The sequence below is a fragment of the Pagrus pagrus genome, assembly GCF_965226575.1.
Source record: "Pagrus pagrus genome assembly, chromosome: 5".
Classification (NCBI taxonomy): Eukaryota; Metazoa; Chordata; class Actinopteri; order Spariformes; family Sparidae; genus Pagrus; species Pagrus pagrus.
This window is the reverse complement of record NC_140189.1, coordinates 14,248,369-14,274,518: the sequence shown is the minus strand read 5'-3', so window position 1 is coordinate 14,274,518 and position 26,150 is coordinate 14,248,369. Positions and strand designations below refer to the sequence as shown.

Genomic DNA, 26,150 nt, shown 5'->3' with positions numbered 1-26,150 from the left:
TTATGCACAATTAAGGAGCTGCTTTCAGTGAAGACCAGCTGCAAGCTGTCTGCTGGGATTCACCTCAACTAACTCGAGTCACTGATCTTGACCTCTCGGCCGTGTTTGTGGTGTTGATTGCTTTTGGAGAATTTTAAATGCAAGTATTGGAAGAATAACACAGTTTGCTGTGCAGTTAATTGGACTAACAGATCGGAGGGGAGGGACAGACTGCAGTGTTTTTTTTTTACTTTTGGGATCATCCTCACTCTCATTTCTCAACCTGTCTGCACCAGCGAGCTGCTGAAATACACTGTTATGTACTACAATTCTTTGATGGAGGGAAAATGTATTTAAAGAAAATACAGAGAATGGATGGTAGAAAGAAAAGACACCAGAGTGTCTGGTGAGTGCTACTTTGTGTTTTTTTCAGTTTTGTCTCCGACCCGACACACACCCTCGCTGTCGGTTGTTGCTCGCTAACTTGAGGTCAATGTTGTAGTGGTTAGATTATATTTAAATCAATTATCAAAATCCAGCCCCACAAAGGACACGTGCTCATAACACACATGCCCCTGAATACACTTCCTAAACACAAACACTGCGGTAAATAGCAGCAGAGCAGATGAATAAAACACTCAATTTCAATAAATTCAACCACACCACCGGTTCAAGTTCAAAAATGGTTATATCAGAACAAACAAAAGAAAGTTCTGTTAATCATCACTGCGTACCATCACTTACTAATGAGTGTCCATGTTATTTTATGGATGAGGGTGAGAGAGTTCCCTTTTTTGCCCAAATGGGCCCTCAGAGGAGGCTGAAGATCTTTTTCACAGCAGACTTTATGACTTCTCATGACTTCATGATAGTAATCCAGCAACAGTTATTAATAATATTAATTGCACCTGTGCTGTTCCTGCTGTGAAATGTCAACAGATGCAGTAGAAGAGGGGGCCATGGTTGTGGTTGTGTTCCAGGGTGAGAACATGTTAACTCTACCTTTCTGGTATGCAAAATATTGTAATGTGATTGGTGTATTATATTATATTATATTATATTATATTATATTACATTATATTATATTATATTATATTAGATTTTGGGATTATCCCGTCCATAAGAATGAGACGGACAGACGTAGATAATCATGATTTGGATTAAAATAACATTGTTTCACTGTGTATGACCCGTCCATCCACCCCGACCTCGTGACTTTGTTGCTCTACACTATACTGTATACGTCCTTTGCTTACTGGCACCAAACCTAACTGCAACCTGTTAACGACCTAACGTACATAACTTACGTCACATACGCTAGTTTCAGACACATAGCAATATACAGACACACGATGCACCAATGACCGACATCCATTGTTATCATGCTCTCAGTAGCGCGTTCTAGACAACAGACATACCCCAGAAGGAGGCCTGTATGTTGGTGCTCTCTCACTGTGGCTGAGTTCAGTTCAAAAGGACAGTGGATAAGAGCTAATAGCCTTTTACTTTTGCCCCTGCAGTCTTCTGTTTAGTAAATGATCTGTCATCACAGTGCAGTCCTGATGTACGGCCAGCAGACAGGGCCAGTCAGCGACAGTATGGGCCAATCAACTCACATGAAGGCTGTTTTCATAAACAAAATTCCCTATTCGGGGAGCTGGAACAAAAGCCCATCTGAACTCTTCCCCCTGTTCTTTTCATACAAATCTCTATGATGTACTGTGAGTTCACAGTGTGGTTTGGGTTATGGCTCATGGGATTTTGAAGGCCAATGCTCATTATCCTAAAGCTTGAACATTAATTTTGAAAAATATGGTTATTTGTTTGATTTCTTTGTGTGGGACAGATGGGAGAAGATCAGTATCAATCAGAACTGCAGTAGCATACAGACTGGAAGCAGAGGAAGCTAGCAAACTCATGAATAGACACTTGTTGTAGTAGGAAAGTATAAGTGTTACTGATAACATCAATGATGGCTTTGTTTATTTCATGTCCCAGTAAGCCTTGAAAGTGTTCATTTTCTGATTTAAACATGTGCTTAGATTACTGTGACATGCCAGCATGTGAAACATGATCTCACTTTCAACTCAGGGGCCTTAAGCTTCAAACTACGATGCTCTACCTGCCTCTTGAGATCAGTTTTGCATGTGAAGGGCTCTGTGGTCAAGTTACCAATAATATCTAATATGCAACACCTAGTTAAACAAAACAAAAAAACCCCCCAAAAACCTCCACAGTCAAGTTAGTAATTATTCACAACATACAATGTCCGGTTACATTTTCTAAATAAAGCTTGCTGACAAACAGTTCACACATTATTACATGACCTTTGGACTGTTTTTCATGATGTCAAATGGTCGAGGTTTGATCAGGTTTAGGTTCTAAAACTATTTAGTTATCATATCTATCTAAATATTGTCATACTTTGGGTTAAAATAACCACTTTCAGTCTGTAGCATAAGTAACAAAAGTGACGTAACTCACGTGACATAAGTTATGCCATTTATGTATGTTAACTTACTTACGTTACATAAATTAAAAGAAACTTGACACTAGCCCCAGGGGGACAGTCCAGTGAACGAACCATCCAATCACCCCGTCCACCCCTGACTCAGACCTTTCTAGCTCACTATAGTACTGCACTAGAGGGGTGTTCAAGAAGTGAAACTAGAGAGGTAACTACAACATCAAACTTGGAAGCGTAAGGCCACTGACCAGGCCGGGAGTGAGAACGGGCAGGAACGTAGCCCATGAAAAAGGCCTATTCACATATTAAAATGACATTGTTTTTTCTTTAAGTTTGTTTCTTCATACACAGGAGTGTTTGTTTTGTTGTGGTTTGAGGGGGAACTACTTCTTAACAAATCAGATCAGCTCTCACTATGGAATGAGGCAGGCTAACAGTTTCTGCCTCCAGTCTTTACGCTTAGCAAGACAAAGCACATCTTTTCATCTCTAAAAAAAAAAAAGCAGAACAGAGCCGTGCAGGCTGTTGAATGAATCTGAATGAAACTGAGCAGGTAGCAGTCATTTAAATGAACTGAAGGGATGATGTTAGTCTGTTTTAGCTTCACTGTTTGTGTTATCTTGCGTTATGCCAGAACTGCTCACGTCCTGACGCAGCTCTGCTGAATGCTGTCACAGCGTGATTTTCTTCACTTTCAGATCAACATTTTATTTTTCCAACCTCAAACCTGTCACTGCTTAAATTAAACATTTATACCACTGAGAAATGCATCAACACCACAATACTTTTCATAACTTACTGCTAGATAATACATCAAGCGTTTTTTTAAAAGTGCATTTGATCGTGGGTGAGCTCCTCTCTGCGTCGCAAACTAATTTTATCCTTTGCATATTGGTTTTGGAGGAAACACATTCCAAAATGTCTTGTTCTCTGCAGGCTGCAGATAATAATGCTGTGGATAAAGTTTGTCAAAGACTACCCAGAGTAGGCAAAGTTTGTTATTAATGCCTCAGTGTGGCTAAATGGGCAGAAGCCAATTTGCATAATCGTCCCACTTTTCTCTTTCTCCTTAACTTGTTTTGATGTTTTTTCATCAGTCTTTTCTTCTTGTTTTGTCCTTTCTGTTGTTTTTCTTTGCTGGCTGCTCTGTCAGAGGTACCGATGTGTGAGACACAGAAGGGTCTGCATCTTAAGGTTGCCTAATGCAATTAACTTGACCACTGGGTTTTCAGTGTGTGTGCGAGAGTGTGTTTGAGAGAGGGAGGGTAAAAGGCAGACACAAAGGAAGAAAGTTAACATCAATGAGTCTTATACTGAGCAAGTGTCTGTGTGTGTGTAGGTGAAAAACATATGTTTGTGTCCTTCTTCAACATCAATGGACAAATTAAACGTGTGTGTAAGAAAGAAAGAGTGAAAGCAAAAGCAGACACAAGGGAGGAACGTTTACATCAATGAGTCTTATTCTGACCAAGTGTGTGTGTGTAGGTAAAAAACATGTGTTTGTGCCTTTCTTCAACATCAGTAGACAAATTAAAGCTGTCTGTGTGTGTGTGTGCGCGCGTGTGTGTATCCATAATGAACCTCTTGACTCCCTTATTTTCCAGACCAGTGGCTGAATCATGTCGAATCATGTTTCAAGTGGAAAAAAAAACAGAGTATCAAGTCACCTCAACCAAACACACACGAACACACACCCTGAGAAAGGTTTTAATATACACCAAAAACAGCAACCGATAAGAATAAAATACAACATCTCTCAGGTATAAATAGAATATATATGGAAATGTAAAAAGACTTTTATGTTCCTTCAGTCCTGTCTGTACTTGCCGACTGAAAACTGACATTATCATTCTGGACCAAGTTGCCTAGCGTCTCAGTTTCTTCAGGACAACCAGAGAGGAAATGACAAATCATACTCATGCAGTGTTGTGTCTATCCTTGTTTAATCGAAGTTGAAACTCATCCAAAAGTACCCAGTCACACCAAAAAGTAGCCAGAGAAACAAAAAATGCTGAGTGTCCTCAGGTGTTATGATTTTTCACTGTCGTAATCTTCAACAAATAAGAAGAATATTCCAAATAACTAACTGTTTGACTGTTATTAACTTTGACTGGGAGCAGCTGTAACACAAACAATTTCCCCAAGGGATAATAAAGTATTTCTGATTCTGATTCTGATTCTGTTACGCTGATGGACAACATTAAGGTGGATCTCTGCCAAACCAGAGACATGAACTTCAACCTTCTGATGAGGCTGAGATACTTTCTTTCTCTGACCTTTAGGGCTAGCAGCAGAGCTTTAGAGATGAAAATACCAAACCGATGGCCAGAATAGGCAAAATATTGGCAAAGTTTCTGCAAAACTACAAATAAGATACAACTTTTCATTTCTTAATGTGGCAACTTTACGTTTCTTTAGTTTCAATTTACAATTGTCTCTTGTCACAACACTGTGCCTATGCTCTGGTTAGGTTTAGGCACATAAAACACTTGGTTAGGGTGAGGAAAACATCATGTTTTGATATTGAAATGCTGTGCCCCCTTGTCAAATACATCCTGTAGTTTCACATTCACAAATGTTAAAACACAGACTCCACCTGTGGTCACTGGCTTGCCAGCCTTGTTACCTGCTTCTCCACCATCATCCCCTTTCGCCAAATAATAAAAATGTAATGTGAACATGATGTGACATGTTTTGTGGAAATGTCAAAATATGAATGTAGCCTATGACATTTACCAATTTGAACGTACTGGTCTGTCAGTCAGTTGTCTGTTAGTGGACTGAAATGTCTCAAAACATACTGAATGGATTGGCATTGAATTTACAGACATTCATGGTCCCCTCCTACTGATTTTGTGGATCTATCAACTTTTCCTCTGGTTCCATCAAGAGGTTGACTTTCATGGTTCAAAGTGAAATGTCTCAACAATTTGGTGCAAACATTTAAGGTTTTTGTGAATTCAGGTGACTTTGTATCTGTTACCATAATGTGGCCAAATTTCAATTCAAGCAGTAGTTTGGTTTATCTAGCAGTTTAGTTTTCTTCGGATGGAAACTATAGCATCAAGCGTGGTTGTAAACTCTCTTATTAGTTCATTAGTTTATTTGCTTTGAGTGCCCAGAAGTCTTGTGAACTACTATAGATATTGGTAAAGCTAAATTAGTAATTCTTTACCACTGTCCAGAGCTACAGAGGACTAACAAATGGCATTGCTTTCTATAAAAATGTATCAATTATGCAACACAGTACCTCGGATCACTTCATCCCCTAAATCAGAAATAAACTATAAAAATCAAGGAAAAACAAAGTGGGATTAGGATTAGAAGCGTTAGGGTTGAGGTTAAATCCAAATGAAAACATGGGATGTGTGATGGAGTATACCACCCAAATTCCATTACCAGGATTTATTGATTCAAGGATATTATGAGTTGAAACTCGGCACACTATCTGTGCTGTCTCTTATCCTTCCTCTTAGTCTTGCATTGTCTGTCTGTTTCCAAAAAGAAAAAGTCTGAACAGTCAGAACTGACAAATGCCTCATCGCAGCCTGTTTAGATGTTGTTTACAATTCTAACAGTAAACTGCCTTTATCCAACCGAATAACACAATGGTTTTAACTGTTGCTAGCATAAATTTGCACTGTTATGAATGTATTACTGAGGTTATTTTAAGGACATTTGTCAGATACACATTCCCATTAATCGTCACATGGATGAGACAGCCAGTTTAATGCTTTTTGTCAGGTACATTAAAGTGCCATACATATCTTGGGGAATCTGTATTATATACGTGTCAAGGCACCACAGCTGTTCTGTATGCAAATGATAAAAGATAAATAAATAAATAGAATATTTTCAACATAGGGTGCTCACTCTAGCTGGAGAATATTACCGAAGTAGGTCAAATAAATGCAACCAAACATGAAGCAACTTGATAGTCAATGGTTCTTCTCTCATTGTGTGTATCTGTGTTTGTCCAGGTGATATCCTACGTGTTACAAGTGTAATCTCAGTTACTAGCCTTTTAAAACAGTAATTTGCTCTCCTGCTGGTCACAGACCACATTAATTCAAACAGTTCGGGATGTATTACACAGGAAGCATCCAAGACTGTCCTCCCATGAAAGATGACAACAGCTATCGTGTCATTTTGACAGTTTAGTAACAAAGCCCTCTGGCGGCCAGAAGAATCTTCACTCGCGTCCGTTGGGTGGGGGAAATTTGTCAAGCCGTTATACAGCCACAACGTCCGCATAAAGAGGATGTCAGAAGGATGGTACCGTCAATGAAACCATGGACTTTGACACAGGACTTGGTGTTGGCTCTTGTTTCCTACTGATAGTCAACATTGGTTTTATCATCTTATCCAAGTACACTTAGGAAACAAAATAATGAAATAAACTCAATCTGAGCAAGTCAAAAACATCAGACAAGCATGACGCTCTGCTTCTGAAATGCTCCCAGAGGGATATGGGGTCGTGTGGAGGACATGCCTTGTGGAAGCAAGGGGTAACCAAGTTGTTTTTGTACCTTGGATGGCACTGTCAAATGATATTATCCTTGTGATAGTAGTGTCAGATCAAAGAAAACGTATTTGAGTAGGCCTGGAGGGCAATTTGCCATTTAATTTGGAGGTCCTGTTGGACCATCTGAATATGTTGGGGATACAATTAACTGTCAGTATAAGTAACTGCCTTTTACCATCTTGACCCCTGTGTTAAGTGGGACTTGCCAAATCAAATGCATGTAACGTGAACAGAATCACATAGCAGACCTCTGCATTTTTATAGACCAGCAATGCAACAAGTCTTAATCCCTAAAAAACAAATCGTCTGTCAGCCTTCATTAATTACCCATAGAAGTGTTTTCTGACCTGATGCCCCTATTAACAAAATCAATACAGTCAGAAAGACTATATGGTCATCACAAACCGATTGATTACCACTATGGTTCGGTTACTGGAAACAAAAACTACTTGGTTAAAGTTGGTGGAAGATTGTGGTCAGTGTTTAAAGGAACAAATGCTGACTGGAGACAGTACGCTGAGCAGTGTCATTTGTTAAACACTTTGTACACTCCATCATCTACCTCAGCCTCCTCCCGAAGAGGTTATGTGGTGCTATTCCAATGTCACCTGTACTTCTCCTCTCTTCATCGGGGGGAGAAAACCATTTTCTCTCTTAATATTAACTTCAGCTGTGCTCCAGACAGTAAGGGGTTTGGCGCCTTGCTCAAGGGCACCTCGCGCACTAACTATGTTGCAGCCCAATCACTCTGACAACTCTCCAAAAATGTTTTTCGGTTGTGTGTGTGTGTGTGTGTGTGTGCGCTTTTTGGTGTGTAATAAAAAACTAACAGGAGTGTAAAAAATGAGTTTGCCCAACAGGGATTAATAAACTACTTCTTCTTAACCTTCTTCGCACCTTGGGTGTGAATTTTCACAAAAACCCTCTTAGTTTCTCTTCTCATATTCAGACACAGTTTAACATCATTATGACCTTTGATAACAGTACTTTTCTGAAAAATGTCCCCCCCTCCAGCCAAAAATGTCTTTTTCTTCTTTGTTTTGACAGAAGGCTATTTTCACATTCATTGTACTAAGTGTACATTTTCTCTTTTTAGAGACGGGCCTACAAGCATGATTTGTGACATCACAAATAATTTGGAAGCCAATCCAGGTCCAATATTCAGTATACACAAGTGCGATGTGGGTTTTGAAGCATCCAGAGCACATCTGCTGAGAATGGAAGTTACAGTGAAGTAGGGGCTGTGGATTCGCCAGATCACAGGTATGTAATCTCGTAAATCCATCTTGCCAGCCTTCAAGCTATGGGCTTGTGGCTAGTCAAAAAATGATTAGGCCAATCAGCATCTTTTGAAGGAATAGAGAGAAGCAACTGCTAGCTTGTAAACAAAGGTGCCCCCCAAAGAGGTTATCGTGGATGCTGCCATAGCAGCAGTTTTCTCAGAACTGGACAAAGAAGAAGAAGCAGAGCAGAGAACGGATCTGAAGGCTTTTCTTGATGGAAAAGTTGTTTTCACTCTTCTCCCGACCGGCTTCAGTAAGAATTTGATTTAGCAACTGGCACAGCTGGTAGCGCTCTCCTATTCTTGACCTGATTGGTGGAAGTTTTTTTGAAAGCGCTCCTTTGCAGATGGATTTGTGAAACAAACATTTTTGTGGAACAAACCATCTGGCGTGTCAGCTTAGACATCTTGTGTCCAGTAGATAAAGGAGGGGGACTTAGTGCCATATTAAAGATTTAAATGCCTTAATACACGTGGGGAGGGGACCTGCTCAACAAGCTCTTTGAGATGCATTTAAGAAACTCTTCATTTTGCAGTTAAAGCATCGTATTTCAGTTTGAGCAAAGAGATCTGATATGAGTTGAGAGGAAATGTTAAGCACCGACATTCAGTCATCTGCATCACTGCCGGGTGAAAAGAGCTCCCAGCACCTCGATGCCGTGACCTTTTTAGAAATACAACTGTGCCCTGAGTCCAATAGCATGCATTGGTTTGGGGATGTAAACCGAGACGATGAATGCTAAAATTGGCATCATGCATCTTTGAAACGTTACAGTGAATGAGCGCTAACATTTAAATAAATGAATTCTCCCTCACAGACACCCGAAAACAACCCTGGAATAAAGTCTTGTTTGTCTCTTACATTGTGTCTGTCGCGATCTTTCTGTCTTGCTTTCTGCTTAAGTTGCAAAGTCATGATAATGGGAAGTGTGTGTGTGTGTGTGTGTGTGTGTGTGTGTGTGTGTGTGTGTGTGTGTAGTAACCTCACCGAGCCCCTCTGTCTTTGGAGAACAGAGCCAATTTCACAATGAATTAGGAGGTGAGTCTCTAACTAGGTCATGGGCCCTTAACGCAAGCACACACACACATGCACGCACACACACACACACATACAATACACAGTGTGTCGAATTGAGGAAGAGCAAGAGATAGATAGAGAGTAAAAGTGTAACAGAGATGAAGGGAAGAACGAAACGCGGCACTGAAAGAAATGAAAGCGACGGAGGGAAAACTGAAGAGGAGGAGGCAGACAGAGAAAGAGAGGGATGGAAGAAAGGAGTGGACCATTAAAGAAAGGTGGAGAGACCGACGGTAACAGATGTAGACAGAGCAAGACAAAGAATCTTTTAGTGCATCCTGTGTCCTAGAGAGAGCATGTGTGTGTGTGTGTAAAACTGTCGTGCAGGGTAAGTAATGTTGTATTAGGCTTAACATTAGTCAAAGGAGGTTACAAATATGTTGCACCACAGCAAATACCCTCTATTTTTTTTGTCTGTCTGTCCTTCTGTCGCCCACACAAACACAAACACTCCTCTTAACACAGAGATCCTCAACAGTGTTAAATCTAGCCTGAATGCTGTGTGCTTTGCTAACACACATTTTACTTTGAAATGCCTCTAAAATATGGATGAGACTTTTTGGAAAAATGGCTACGGGTGGAGTGAGACTGAGGAAAGAAGAGGAGAGAGAGAGAGAGAGAGAGAGAGAGAGAGACGGGCTGGGTTCATAATGAAGAATTGGTTGAGACAAAGTGCGTAGAAGAACAAGATTAGGCGATGATGTCACCTACTGAAAGTCTGGAAAATGACTGCTAACTGGATTATCTCAGAGATTTAGAACAGAATGAGAGGACAGAACTGTCAGGTAACTTACAGAGGTGGTACGAAGCCGTGCTCAGAACGACTGACAAATTTTAGAGCTGGCACAATTGCATACAAGGTTAATGAAAGGACATAAGTGAAGTTGAACTGATGCTAAATCGCTGTAGGTGCCATGTCTTGTGGCAAAGATAAATCAGAGTGACTTGAAAGGGTTTAAAGAAAAGCTAGGAAGCTAGAGCTAATGCAGTTCAAGCATGGGGCGGGAGGGCAGAGTGCTACTTTGATGCATAATAGGTTGTTTAAAATATTGTTTATTGAGTCAATCAAGATTATGCAAAAATTATATGGTTATTGTTATGAATATTGTACAGTCTCAGATACATATAAAACGGATTATATAACAGATATGGGATTGTATTTTGAAATTGGAACAATGCATGATATTCATGGAGGTAGCCTACAACATGGTAAGTCTATGAGGTGGAAGTTTGGTTTTCATTTGTCAAGTGTCATCAGTCATTTCAGACCTCAGCGTGGACAGTTTTTTTTTGGTGTTTCTTCTTTATATTTCCATTTTTCCTTATTCATTAAGCAGTTAGTCAGGCTTTGGGTGGAGCTCTGCTCTCTGTACCAATTGCATTTCAAAGTGTATGCATCTAATTCATCTAAAATGCCTGTGTGATGGGTTAGGGTTAGGAGACCAAATTTACCTGTTGGGCCACATATAGAACATAATAGCTCGAGTAAGCCCTAAACTTGCAGTTAGTCTGAGATAGCTCTCTTGGGTAGATATCAAAGGCCCAATCCCATTTACAAGTTTGACCCCAACCCCTCACACTGCTTTGGTGTTTTATAGGCTAACATTGGCAACCTGTGCTCCTTCCCTGCCAGTCTGCACTGATATTATAAGAGCAGAACTGTTGGAAATATTTTAACACGTTTGACTTTACTAATACATTGTTAATCCTGATTAATGTATGTATAATCAATAAATAGTCGAGTTTAATCATTTCTTTTTATTACTGCTAGTAAAAAGCAAGAAATAATAGTGTAAACAGTGTGTGACAACAGCAATCGTTTTACCGATGTTTACTGATTGTGTTGTGCTTGTTATAAAGAAAAGGACCATAATACAAAGAAATAACAGTGAGTTCTCATAACCCTCTGTCTGAAATGTGCCTCTGAAAAAATTTAATGTAGCCCTAACACTTCACCCAACCCCTCTATCCCAAGAACAGGGACACCCTGGAGGGGTAGGGCAAAGTGGTAGGGCCAAGGGGGGAAATGTGACTGGGCAAAAAGACACTGTACTGATATTATACGGAACTGTGCTCTAGAGTGTTGTGTTCGTCTCTCAGATGTGATGCTGGTGTGGTCTATCTTGAACCAATATTTACTCAGAGATCCACAGTGAATGATATGGAAGCGGTCTACAATTTTTGGTCATTTGCGCTCAATGATTTTGTGATGGAGGAAATGTTTGTGACCCATCATAACGTGTGAAACCTAATTGCCAGAATAAATGGTGGCAATGTTTCTTAAAAGTTGTTTAAACTTTAAATTTCTTTATGTTGCAGCTTGACATTTTTTTTGGGTTCAATTTTATGTTGTGACAACGTTGTTCTTGGTTGGTCTGGTTAGGTTTACGCTCCAAACCCACTTGGTTAAGGCTAGGAAAAAAAAATCACGTTTTGGCTTACCTAGTTCTGTCGCCATAGACAAAGCTTGAAAATATCCCTGTTAAAAATGGCATCTTGAACAGTGGTCTCTCTCAGTGTATCATAGTACAATGAGCTCTTAGGCCAAGAGCTGCCAGACCAGCAGCTGGTACTGACGAGCAGTTGGGTGAAAGACTGTGCCATCCAGCAGATGTAGCCACCACTGAGTGCATCAGGGCACATACTGATAGCAATATGATGGATGTCAATCATTTACTTCACAGCCACAAGAGCAGTAGTAGCTGAAGAAGTACAGATTACTAATGCATGGTGTGCCTTCAAACCAGCAGGTGTCAAAGGAATCACAGATATCAAATTTGCACTGCATTACTTGATTGTTATACTTTTGAGCCCCTGCTGTGCTTCCCCTCTTTTCTACTTAAATCCAGTCTAATCCAATCTAGTCAAGCTCACTGTAAGAATACCAAAATAATGCAGACCAGTGAGGAAAACCTGATCTGTATCTGTGGCCATCTGTATGGGCAACAAAATGCTGGCGTGACATGTGCCCTACCGTCAAAAATTGAACTTTTAATCTTACAGCGATCTGGGCTCTGTAAACAAGTGTTTTTGGTGAACAATGTTTTGGATTACTAAAAGTCTGAGACCAATCATCAAAATACTTGTATTTTGCACTTGTTCTGAATGTCATACTATTTTTTTGTCATTACAAATTATAATATCAGCTAAACAGTTTAGGTGAAAAGTTGAATCTTTGAATCTATCTTAGTATTTGTTATTCCCCACTTTTGCTTTACTGAGATCATTTACTCAAGCTGTTATGGACTCAACAAGTTTGTGTAAAACATGATGACTCATGTCATCCCAGTATGATCTGACAATGATCCAAAGAGCTTCTTGTGATATCACAGAAGGCAGGCGCCCCCATAAATGTTTAATGGGGTTGAAGTTCCGGTGACTGTGGTGGAAAATCAGGACAGTCAGGACTCTTTGGTCTTCTTTGGTATTTGAGCAGTTCTTGCGAAACTTTGAGGTGTCAGTAGGTTCTGCGCAAACTTGTGGAGGCCATGCCAGCCAGAGTTCATGCTGTCATTAAAACAAAATGGGGCCATATCAAATTCTGAAGATTCATGGACATTTTTCAGATTCAACTTTTCACTCAAATTGTTAAACTGATATTTTAGAATTATTTGAGGAAAATGAAATGGACAAATGGGACTCAGGCTGGCCAGGCAATGTGAAATCAGAGACATGAGTTGTGCCAACATCTTCACAGAGACCTGTATCCACCACAACATCAAGGATCAAGCTGTCGCCTTCGAAGGGTGGACGTTATTCCGAACGGACAGAGTGCAGGACTACAGCAGTACGAGTAGAGGTGGACTCTGTGTTTACATTTTTGCTTGGTGCTCAAACAAAGTCAAAGTTGATAGAAAGTGTTAACCTGGTGTCAAGCTTTTGATGTGAATATGCCGACCACATTATCATCACCATCTTGTTGCTGCTTACATTCACCCTGAAAAAAAAGTGTTTATGAGTATATGCATTTAAATAATTGTATATATTTTCTATGTCTGTGTAGCATGAAGGAGTTACAAACTTTCATTTCATTATGCAACCCTGTGTTGTATAAGGACATGACATGCCTTCAGTCTGATCCTTGATGCTTTTATTGTCCATTTCCTGACATGTACAACCACATTTTGATTTTCTCCCTGTATAACACACTTTAAGACAAGAGCAAACACACACACACCGCGTCAGATAGATCAGAATACTCCTACTTATGTTTGTAAGCGCAGGCTCGCAGGCAACACACACAAGCACTCTCAGACACACTCACGCGCACACACACAGAGCTGTGGTGCTGTAGGTAGCAGATTGCTCCTGAAGGCAGCTCAGGGCTGATGGAGCTCTTCACTGTGGGACATGACAGATATAAAAACAAGATTAGAGAGTTCACTCTGTCTGTTTCTCTCTCTCTGTCTGTCTGTCGGCACAAAATTCTTTCTATAAAAACGGTCTTTAGCTTTGCCTAAGAATCTATCGTTTGATCTTTTTGGAGAATTAATTCCTTTGATGAAGATGGAAATCAGGGTTGAAATGCAGAGCTCACCTCTGGCTTTATGGAGGATTCTTATTAACCCTCTGTTATCATGTATTTATTCTATTTAACAGTTTGACTTATTTCCAATTTTCCACTTAATCCTTTCCATTGTTATAGCGTAATATTATTTCATAATTTATACTAATTTATGATTCACTGACATATCTATTCTGCCGTATGCACTTACAAGGTTGGCCCAGTCCTCTACATCTCTGTCCCTTTACTCTATCAGTCCTTGTATCTTTTAGTTTAGTTTTTCATCCACTGAGTCTATGTTTTGTAGTTTATCTCTCCCTCCAGTTTAACTTTGAAACTTGAGACAAGACTAGAAATATCTACAGTCATGCTATCGGCTCTCTGACGCTGCACAGCTTTGGGTTTAATGCCAATATCAGAATGCAAACTCAGTCAGAAGGACAATAATAACAGACAGATGCTAAGCTGTTTACCACGTTCACCATCCTAGTTTAGCTTATGAGCATGCCAACATCTGCTACATTAGTACAATGAAGGCTATTGAGGTTTCATTAGTTTTGCAGGTATTTGATCATAAAACAAAGAATCTGATACATTGAAATTTTAACATGATAAAATTCAACTCTGACATTTGCCCTTACAACCGCTGTCAAGGAAAGTGTTTCCTTTTCTCCTGCTCTGCTTTTCTTATATAGTGACACAGGATTAGATGCATCTGTTTCTTATCGCTTTATTATGTAGGCAGATTTAACCGCTGCCAAAATATTAGTTGCCAACCGATGCAAGCAAGCTCAAGTTTCATTGCCAAATTAAATTAAGCTAAACAGGATAACATTTCCTTCACAGAGACTACGATAGACTGGATTAGATCCACGATTGCTTCAATGGTTTTAACATTTTCAGACCTTTTTGGAATACTAACTGGAGCATCGTAGATTGGCTATATTCATGTTGATGTGACCTTTTGGCTCTGGAGGAAGCTGAATGTAATCTGATAAATTGCCTTCAGTCATGTCACTCATACCCCTTTTTGACCAAAGTGAACCAAGTGCTGGTTCTGGGTTGGTGCTAGCACGAGTTCAAAGTTGGTTCAACCTGAGAACCTTTTAAGAACCGGTTTGCTTTTCCACGGGCATGAGAGCCTCCATAGAGTCACATCATTCAGACACTTTATGCATCTCCAATTCCAAGTGTTGCTCCTAGCTTTACATGCCTACATTTGCATCCAAGCCTGACTGGTCCTGAGAACACTGTTGCTTTAAGTTAAATAGTAATAATACAAATGGTTAAAATGTTTTCCTTATTCTCCCATGGATAAGTCAGTATGAGCTACACTAGCTGTGGTTTTTAGTACATGATAACCCTGCCCCCAGCCCCTGACTTGCTGTCGCGGTCAAAAGTTTAATTACACACACGTAAAGAAATTGTATATCATGGCAGTCTTCAGTTCCAATGTTTTGTCTGCTTTGTCACAAAAAACATTCATGAAGTTTGGTTCAGTAATGAGTTTATTATAGGTCTTCTGAAAATGTGACCAAATCTGCTGGATCAAAAATATAAATACAGTAATTCTAATATTTGGTTAAATGTCTCTTGGCCATTTTCACCTCAGTTAGGTGCTTTTGATAGGCATCCACAAGCTTCTGGCAGGCCTCTGGCTGAATTTATAACCACTCCTCTTGACAGAATCTGTGAAGTTCAACTAAATTTGTTGGCTTCCTGGCACTGACTTGTTTCTTCAGCACAGTCCACATGTTCTCAATGGGGTTCAAGTCAGGACTTGGGAAGACCACTCTAAAACCTCCATTCTAGCCTGATTTAGCATTTCCTTTACCACTTCTGATGTGTGTTTGGGAACATTGTCCTGTCGAAGCACCAAACTGCACCCAAGAGCCAATCTTCTGCTGATGATTTTAGGTTTTCCAGAACAATTTGGAGTTAATCCTCCTTCTTCATTGTTCCATTTACTTTCTTCAGAGCAGCAGATCCACTGGCAGCAAAACAGCCCAACAGAATAATAATACCACCATCATGCTTGACGGTAGGTATGGTGTTCTTGGGGTTAAAGGCCTCACCTTCTTGCCTCCCAACATATTGCCGGTCAGCAAGTTTTCCTCCAGAAGGTTTTGTCTTTGTCCATGTGATCAGCATCCTCTCAGCTCATGTTGATGCAAAACACACCTGACTGTGGACACTGACACCTGTCTTCCAGCAGCTTTTAATTCATGGCAGACTTGCTTTGGTGGTTTTTCGTTGACTCTGGACCATCCTGACCAGTTTTCTCTCAGCAGCAGGGGATAGTTTGTGTTTTGTTCCTGATGGTGGCAGTGACACAACCGTGCCATGCACTTTATACTTACAAACAGCTGTTTGTACAGTTGATCTTGGGACCTGTAACTGCTTTGAAATGGCTCCAAGTGACTTTCCTGATCAAATCAATACTGTGCTCTTTCAGGTCAATACTGATTTCTGACTTTCCCATTGTAGTGTTTGTGGCTGAGTCTAGTGGGTGTATCAAACAAACCCTATTAAAATGGGCCCAGAAAAGTCACCAAGCTGTTATCAATCAGAATCACTCAGAAGAAGTTAAGAGGCTATAAAGAAAAATTGATTCACACAACTTCTATAATCACCTAAATTGACTGTTCAAGTTACTGTATGTATATTTTTGAGCCAGCAGATTTGGTCACATTTTCAGAAGACCCATAATAAATTCATTACTGAACCAAACTTTTTTTTATGACAAAGCAGTATGTGTTCCTGTCATTCATCAAAAAAAAAAAAAAAAAGAGAGCTGTAGAAATCATTGGAACTGACGACTGCCATCATATACATGTAAACTTTGTAAACTATTGACCATGACTGTATGTGGTTCTTTGTTGTAGACCAGAAAGTGTTGCCCCTCTGGAGCCAGTTTTCCTGGCTCTGAGCCAGCACCTGTACCGCCTTTGTTGAAAAGGGGTGTCAGCAACTAAGTTGCATTGTTGGTAATGGTTTTGAAAAGCAGCCTACTGGTCTAGCATTTCACCCAAACAACACTGTTGGACTCATTCTGAATTGTTGAAAAACAAATGATGAAAATCGATAGAGCAGAACCCGAGATAAGGACTATCAAGAACTAACTTCCTGCATTAATTCCCCCTTTCCACCTTATTTCACTCTGTTGTCTGGTTAATCCCTGTTCCTTTCTTGTTCTGTTTTTCAAAATCCTACTTCACTTTTCTTATTTATTTCTCTCTGTTCCTCCCCACATCCCTCCCTCGATGCTCCTTCACTGACCCCAAGTTGTCCCTGCTCTGTCCTGATCAGATATGTTCTACCCAGCGGACCGTGTGTGTGTGCTCCATTTGTTTGTGTGTGTTTGCATTTCCCTAAGTATTTCTGTGTGTCTCACTCTGTGATCTATTGTGGAGCCCATTTCTCCCCCAGGCTACAGTGGTAATACTATATGACTGCGTGCTCTCTGATCACCAGACAGATCAGACAGCATTACTAACAACTGCATGCTAATGACTGCACACACACACACACACACACTCACTCACGCACGCACGCACGCACGCACGCACGCACGCACGCACGCACGCACGCACGCACGCACGCACACACACACACACACACACACACACACACACACACACACACACACACACACACTATTCAAAGACCACAGAGCAGTAGACAGAAACTGCCTTTGAACAATTATTATAATAATAGTAGTTAGAAGTTTATTTTCGAACGTGATATTCCTCTGTTTAAGTAACGGGTGTTTTCATTGGTCCTTGTTCACATTGCATAGATTAGCATTATTCTAATTAATAACTGAGTACAGCAGTAGAGAGTGCAGAGAGAGAGAGTACAGAAGCTCTGAACATATTACGGTATTTATTTACTGGGGTCTTAAGAACTCTTATTTAGCTTGCTAAAACTTGCAGAACCATTTGTATTGTGTTTTTTAATTAATGTAGTCTGGTGCATGTCTTGATTGAGTTTTCTGTCCTCCACCTATGAGACCCCTCTGTGTACTTTAAGTCCCAAAAGCAATCGATTTATGTACCTCTCTGTCTTTCTCCCTCTCTCCCATAGTTGTGATCTGGGTCATTGACATGAATGGGCAATGGAACTACTAATAGACTGCACCAATTTTCCCAGGTTTGTTTCATATGTTTGACAATTGTATTGCCATTACAATAATCTGAAAGGTGCCATATCACAAGCTGTACGTTAGGCATTTAATAGTGAACGCCTGCTGTTACTGGCGCTAGTTTGCTCTGTGTATTTTCATCAGTAATACAGTATTGGCCTGAATAAAAGACATGTTTTTCAAGAAACTGAAAACATCCCAAAAATACAGTTTTTTTTTATATCTGAGCACAAGACAAGAAAGTCTCTTCAAGTCCGCTCAAAGTGTTTCAAAGTTCGTCAAACTAAAAGTGTCTAGTCAGCCTATACATACAGGACTGTAATGTGTTTGGCTGCCACGGAGGAAATGAATTCCTGACGACTTAAATCGTGAGTCAAAATCATCTCCTGCCATCTTTAGTGCAGGACTGGGACAGAATCATCAGTCAAGCGGCCAAGAATTACCAGTGTCACAGAATGTCATGATGCTGAGCTTGAAAATGACGGTCAAAAAACTGATAACAGCCACATTCAAAGAGCCTGACAGGAGGAAGTGAGACGAAGTGACTGGCATTTTTACATTGAATTTGTATGAAAGAAAACAGATCATCTTATAAATAGGGTCATCTTGTTCTAGGGCATATAGTACATCTGCAGAGTGCAAGTCAGCCGAAGTTGCAGGTTGCATGCTATAGTTTAACAGATCACAAACACCACAAATACCAACATGCACCATTCACTTCACACAGTGTCAGTGTCACACACTAAGTCTTTTTTTCATTTGGTCTTAAGGTGCATTTTTGGCAAATAAAGAAAAAAAGGAAAACACTTTTATATTTCCTCTTTCATTGAAATATTAAACCTTCAGTAGCCTCAGGACAGCAGGTATTTAGACCTACGGTGAAGCAAAGCAAGCCTTGCACATGTTGCACAATTGGTCCAGATCAGGGTTGCCAAGAGCCAAAGTTGGCTCGCCATACGGTTGAATTTGGGCTCCACGCTGTTTCTAAAATTATAATAATGTTTATGCAGGATCCCTAATGATGTTTTTTTTTTTCATAATCTGAACATGGCAGAAAATTGACACTTTGGAAAGACAGTCACTTAAAGCAATGTCGTGTAGAAATTAGCATTTTATGCTATTTGGCATGTGCAACACCACTGCCATTTAAACAAATCCCAGGTCTGTAACAATTTGTCAGAGGTAATGTAGGTCCTTACTAACAAAACTCATTACGCCATAACATTGTTATGTGTTGAAAACTTGTATCTTGAAGTAATCATGTATGTAACACTGTGATCCTACCCTCTCACTTAAGTTACAATAAGTGATAGAGACACCATTCACCCTTTTACAAGACATTGTACCATCAAAATGATTCTCAAGCTGTTTTTCAGGTTAATGTTGCTTTAAATAAACTTCAGATCTCTCAAAACAATACAATAAAACAGGTGTTTGCTTTTTGCCTGTGGCCCACCATAAAGTTTCCGTTTTGGCTCTCTAAGGGAAAACATTTAGACCCCCTGATCTAGACCCAAAACCATCCTGTGGCTGAGAATTGACAGTGTGAGCAGCATTGTAAACACAAGAGATTACCCCAGCTTTAGCGTACACTTCCCTCGGGTGCAGCAGTTAATTAAAAGCTGTAAATGTTTAAGAAGTAACAGTAAGACGCTTTGAAAGAAACCCATTGAGAGAGTGACATTTAGAACGCAGGTTTTTCCTCAGTCTCCAAGCCAACGTTGGGTCTATTTCCAGAACTTCTTTTCAGCTAAGTGTATTTTACTGGAATCAACATCATAGCCAGCAGCTGATCTGCAGGCTCTGCCTGTGTCTTTACTTTAATCTCCATTTAATGTTGAAAGCACGGCGATAAAACCTGCTGCCAAGAGACACAGACCTAACTACAGAATCAAGGACAGAGATGTTTAGCCAAGGCCTGGCACACGCTGACAGATGTCTCAGATGCTGGTTTCACTGTGCTGTCAGAAATACTGAGCTGAAGTTGAAGAAATCCCTGTTTGCACCATGTGAGAACGATGAATCCTTTACAACAGCAAATGTTGCTGCTGAAACGCTGAAGTACCATGACATAGTAAATCCTCCACAAATCTGTCTGTTTACTTTTGCACCTAGTCAGACGTCAAAGATGCACACAGATACACTCACATATAGTACATATTCATGCATGCACGCAAATCTTGCCGCCGGTCATGAGCACTGGCCTGGAATGACCAAAGAATTAGCCCTGAGCTCCGTGTGTTGAAATGGAGAGAAAAGAGGCAGACAGAAAGCGGCAGAGATCTAAATGTGGATGAATATAGAGAGGAGGGGAGAGAGAGGCTGAATGAGGAAAGAAAGTAATAAGAGACATATTCCAGCTCCCTAAACAGGACAAGATAAATTGGCCTCACGGCAGTTGGCGTATGCAGCATCCAGCTGACACGCACAGTCAGAGATACACACACAGACACATCCATTCATGCTTGTATTACATCACTGAGTTCACCATATGTTAGTTTGATTCCCTGCTCGCTTCTGTAACTTATCTGATGGTGACCACATAACAATGCAGGGATAATGGAGAGTGACTATTGAGTAGCATGTGGAGTTTAGTTGCCTTCTTAGGCAGAAATAAAACTTCATGATGTAAAGTCAGCGTATGGTAAGAACAATCAAACGGATGTTGGGTTTTTCAGGTTTGTCACATTATATTGGTCATGGTTTGCCTTATGCTGACATCAAACCCAAGGGTCCCAATTTGAAACCTGATGATTTACCATGCTATGTAAATTCAGGCTGATGACGTAAAGCATCTCTTTGAACATATTTGCATATTTTGGTTTCCCTTGGAGTGAGATGTACCCACATCCTGTCTTTAGAAAACATATTCTCTTTAAGCATGATTCCCTTCCTGACTTTAGGTAGCTGAAATTGTTTTGTTTTAATGTGGCATCTGCATTTGCTATTTGATATATGATGCAATGACACATATGCCAAACATACGTGTTGAACTTATAGGATATACAATATTTTTTTCCATGGGTTAATTAACAGAGATAATTTGGCTTCTGCTAATATAATTCAAATTTAGAAAGAGGCTCTTGCGCTCTTTAAAGGAGACATATAATGCATATTTTCAGGTTCATACTTTTATTTTGGGTTACAACTAGAATAGGTTTACATGCTTTAATGCTCAAAAAAACGCATCCATTTTCTCATACTGTCCAATGCTGCAGCACTGTATTCTGTCTGACACACTACGTTTTTGCTCCTGTCTCTTTAAGGAACTGCAAAACAACATTTGAATGTGTGGAGAAAAAGGCAGGATGCATGTTAAAGTGTTTGTCATAGAAAATAAGCATGGTATATTGTCAATGCTTGGAGGCACCAACATGCATACTGCACATGGCACAAAAACCAACTACAAGCAGGAATGTGCAAACAGTCAGAGGGACCGTATGTTTAAGTCAAATACAAATGCACAAAATGGTGCCAGGACTGTGAATATACCCAGTTGTTTTAGGTGTGTATTGTACATTGAAGGAAACTTTAAAAGTGCTGTAGTAATGATGAATGATGTATTGCTGAGTCTAGGCATCTGTCAAAATAATGGATGCTCTGGAGTCAGTGAGATCCATCGCATATTAAAAGCAGACAGAATACATATTCCTGTCATGGTTCAAGTCCACTCTGTTTCTCTGATGGCAGTCAGTTTGCCCAAAACCACTGGGAGTAATGTTGTGCACATGTAATTGATCAATTCAGTAGAATCAGAATCAGAATGATTGAACTGATACTTAAAACTACATTTTTAAGAATTTCGAGTCTCATTCCAAACCTGTCAAATCCTGACGCTTCTGGATTGTAGGCTAAGTCGGCCGCCATCCCAAGGCGACAGTATATGACGAGTTGAGAATGAGACTATCAAACAAAATCAGAGCTTTAAGTACAGTTTGTTTGTGCATGCCTCACCCAGTGGTGTCCCACTACCTTCCCAATTTATCTGAACTGTCAATCAGTAGTTGACGGAATCAATCTTATCAGACTTGTATTTCCCAAATGCGTTCCGTCCCATCCCATCCCATCCCAACTCATCATATCTTGTTATATAAAGAAAAAATATATAACATTGCCATTGGAAATGACTCTTCCTGTACTTCTCATCTCATTTGTGGTGTGCCGCAGGGCTCAATTCTAGGTCCACTACTGTTTTCTGTTTACCGTATTTGTATGTCAAGTATTACAGCTGTATGAGAAAATCACAATCTTGTCACTGTCATTAACAGCCTTTTCCAGGTTTAGTGTTTGAGGTACAACAATTTTACTGGAGCTAAATAACAACAAATCTGAGAGCATAACATTAGGTTCCCCTTATCCATAATATCGATGGCATTCTTTTAATTATGTTACCTCGGAGTCCTTTCTGACTCTAATGCTCAAGGTTGTAGTGTAAGTTATTAATGCTTTCATTTCATTCCATTCAGATTGCTGTTACTCCATTTAATCATGTTTGAGCCAGACTTCTTGCAGTTACGGTGCGTTTTATTTTGAAATGTCTGAGTTCCCAGTTGGCCAGTTTTCAACTGGAACAACCCCTGAAGTCGGATTTCTGACTTGGAAAGTCGGATGCACCTCACCAACCTTGACCTCAAAATCCAAGATGGCTGCTTCATGGATCAACAGCTATGAAACCTGTAGAATAAACTGTTTATTAGCACTTCTGTCTTATTTGTGTCTCATTAAATCAGTCTTAAAAACAGTTCTGTCCAGCTTCTATCTGTGGATGAGTTGCTTCAGTGTTTGTATGCACAACATACCGTGTAATGCATTGTAAATCAACTGGTATTGTAAACAATAGCTAACAATCTTAAAACCTGGCTAGAACTGGCATTCCAAATTGTTGTACTGGAACTGGAACTGGAACAACTCGGGTATGATGTCATTCCCAGCTCAGACTTCCAACTTCCGAGATAAATGAAACGCACCATTAGTCCAAAAATTTGAAGCAAGGATCTTAACAAATTAAAGAAAGGGTGACCACATCACCTCTTTATTAGCCTCCCTTCAGTAGCAACCAGATCATTTACACTGGGCCTAAACCGAAATACATCTGTGAACTCCTAACCCCTCCTGACCAGGATCGCAGCCAAAGCTGGTGAGTGTCTTCTGGCTGTTTCGAGGTCCAGGTTAGTAACTAGAGGTGACAGAGATGCTTACATGGTGTTTAATCATTATTAATCCAACTTTATCCAATCCTACCCTCCCCTATCTATTCATGCCTATTCAATGCTTTCTCAGTCTATTGTATAGTATCCTTTTTCCATTCACACCCCTACCATTCCATCCCATCCTATCATTCCCTATCCTATTTTTAACGGATCCATCCATCAATCTATACGGGTAGACAGTCTTCCATATTTCTGCACTAGGTATACGAAATGTACAGCTCAAATCAATGTTGTTTTCTTTTCATCCATACATCCACCCATCCACCCATGCAATGTGTCCTACCTGTGACTTTGAGTTGAGTTGTCCGCCGCACCAGTTTGGATCCATACTGTAATTCACAGGTGTAATTTCCCCCATCGCCTTCCTCCACCTCGGGAATCCAGATATGTGTGGTGTTTACTACGATGGAGCTTCTCCATTTAACCCGCTCACACTCCTGACAGAAGACATAGACTGATCAAGTTATGTACAAAAGGCTACAGACGACCTAGATATGGTTATTCTTCATTTCCTTGGGTTTATTGTACCTTATACCAGGTCATCTGCGGTTGCTTGTATGGAGCCAAATAGTCTTCTAGATCAGGACAGGTGATCATTTTGCTGTGGGTTATCTCAGCTTTCGCCAGATGGCGGATTTTGCTGCTGAAGCATTTCCCCTCATCACTCTCCTCCACAGTCATCGACATGGACACTTTCATGCAGTATGTGGCGTTCCTAAACAGATCATAAAACACAACATTGGGAAAATGTGTTTACCATGTTCCTCTACTGATACCTTTTAAACTTGGCAATATGCAGAGTTCCTGAGAAAAGAGGCTCAGAAAAAGTAAAAGATCACTGAGAAAATCCCAAGTTGCAGTTGTGGATGTGCCTGACTCAACATCTGAAAAATGACAAACTATATGAAACTATATGCAGTCTGTATTTCTAAGGCAAGTCAAGCACATGAGTCTGAGTGACTCTGTTTTGAGTGAATTCATCCAAGAGTAAAAAACACCACTGGAAGTGTGTGTGAAACATTTTGAGAGCTGTTTTCATGGTGATAGTATTGGGTAGACCATTGTTGTTGTTGGCACGGTTGTGGGTATTTTGGTGAAATTATAGGCCGTCTGACATCTCACTGTCTTTGACAACATTGAAGAAATTGCCATCCAGAACAGACTGCAGGTTGTATGACCTCTAACACACTCAAAGAAAACATTATTTCATGAAAGCTGGAACTGTAAAGGCACAAATGCAATTCCTTTTATATTGTACATAACCTATTTTTTTCAAAACGTCAAGTTGAGATTGAGTGGATTTGTTCCTCATGACAAAGAGTAAAAGTCGGTATTTGGTTTATTAAATTCCAAGTTGATTTCCCACTTTAAGAAGCAAAAAATTCAGTGCTAGTCATTACTTAAGTCCATTGTCGATCAAAAGCACAAAGCTGGCTAACTGTGCTCACTTTCATCGGAAAGAAAAAAAGCAGTCATTTCACATGACAACTGCAGCTTTGCAGAGTCAGAGCTGCTAAAATCAGAGCCTACAGGTGGATCCTTGTTAAGATAAATGGCTTATGAAATGGTATTTAATATCAAGCTGCAGTGTTTTCAAACTGAGCGTGAAAGCAGCTGCATGGTAGAGCTACAGAGCAATGTCGCATCAAATCCACTGCTTTTCAAAGGGTGTGTTAAAAATATGCTGCAGTGTAGCACAACTTGTCGGCCTGCTGTCTGCCTGAGCCATTTTAATTCCAGAGGCTGTTTTTACACCAGACAACCATATGAGGAAAAGCACTGGTGTTACCAATAACATTACCAAAGGTCTATTCAAGTGTCCAAGCAAGCCATGACAGACGTCATTAACTGCATTACTCACACCTGTGCTTTAAAAGGCCTTATAGGCTCAAACTGTCTGTATTAAGATTAAAAAAGATTTTTAAAGCATTAGCGCGGCTCTTAGCCTGTGTTTTCTGACTTCTGGGAATATTCTTGTTGTCAATTGTTAATTTTCATGTTCAATGATAAGAGCCATCTTCCAGAGCCACTGTGATGAATGATGATAATGAACTACTACTACTACCACTACTAATCCTGACGTCACATATTATGACTAATGGACCAAATTTTAAAAAGATTAGTGTAACATTTAAATACATGGTGCCTTAATTCCATAATATTAGTTCTTGCTAATTAAACACTGAGCAAACAGAAAGTTTGCAAATTGGTCAAATCACATTCAGTTAACTTTAGAAATGACACACAATGTGTGCTAACAGTCATCATTCACGCGAGTGTTTCCCACACATACAATTTACTTGGAGGGCTCGCCCAGGTATATTTGGATTTTATAGGCTACTTTAATTTTTTGAATCCATCCGCAAGAACAAAGCCACCTGCGACTGATAAACTAGGCGTCAATCAGCCCTCGCTGTTCCCCTCCCATCTACCATCACACATGCTCTGCAGAGAGAGAGAGACACTCTCCGGTATTACATCTCTCCTATAAACGCACAGATTGTGATGTGACCTCTCTTATTTTATGTAGGCCTCCTTATGCTTTTGTTTTGTACAAACTGTAGGTGCACCTGGTTGATGTTGTTTGATGTGTGTTGATTTTGATAGGCTAATAATTAAAAAGCTTCCTCCACACACATCTGACCTGCTGTTATGACAACAGAAACATGCTACATTTTGAAATCACAGAGGGGTTTACATTGGATTTAAGTTTAAAGCCCAGTCTGTCTAATAGAGATGCTAAAGGGTACATTCTCCTTCGTACGGGACGCTGAGGGACATGACGTGGTATCTGACACAATGGTAATGAGACCAGGCTGGGTTAGAGCTCTTAATGTCACCAAGGTATCTCCCAACATCCTGCTGTTATGATGTTACATATGTGACAGTATGTCCTTGAGCCAAATTACCTAATGAAATAAAAAGAACAAACTTTGAAGTTTGTTCTGATGTGTGTGATGC

The 26,150-nt window shown here is 40.0% G+C and overlaps 1 protein-coding gene across 5 annotated transcripts in view; it reads right to left on the bottom strand.

Moving 5' to 3' along the window:
- il1rapl2 (interleukin 1 receptor accessory protein-like 2) overlaps nucleotides 1-26,150 on the bottom strand; it is a 428,930-nt gene that overhangs the window by 112,705 nt on the left and 290,075 nt on the right. For all 5 annotated transcript variants that reach the window (XM_084352205.1, XM_084352207.1, XM_084352206.1 and 2 more), the window contains 2 exons: nucleotides 23,718-23,904; nucleotides 23,473-23,626 (listed from right to left, as the gene is read on the bottom strand). In XM_084352205.1, the coding sequence (XP_084208331.1) occupies nucleotides 23,473-23,626; nucleotides 23,718-23,904 (341 nt within the window). The remainder of the gene's footprint in view (nucleotides 1-23,472; nucleotides 23,627-23,717; nucleotides 23,905-26,150) is intronic.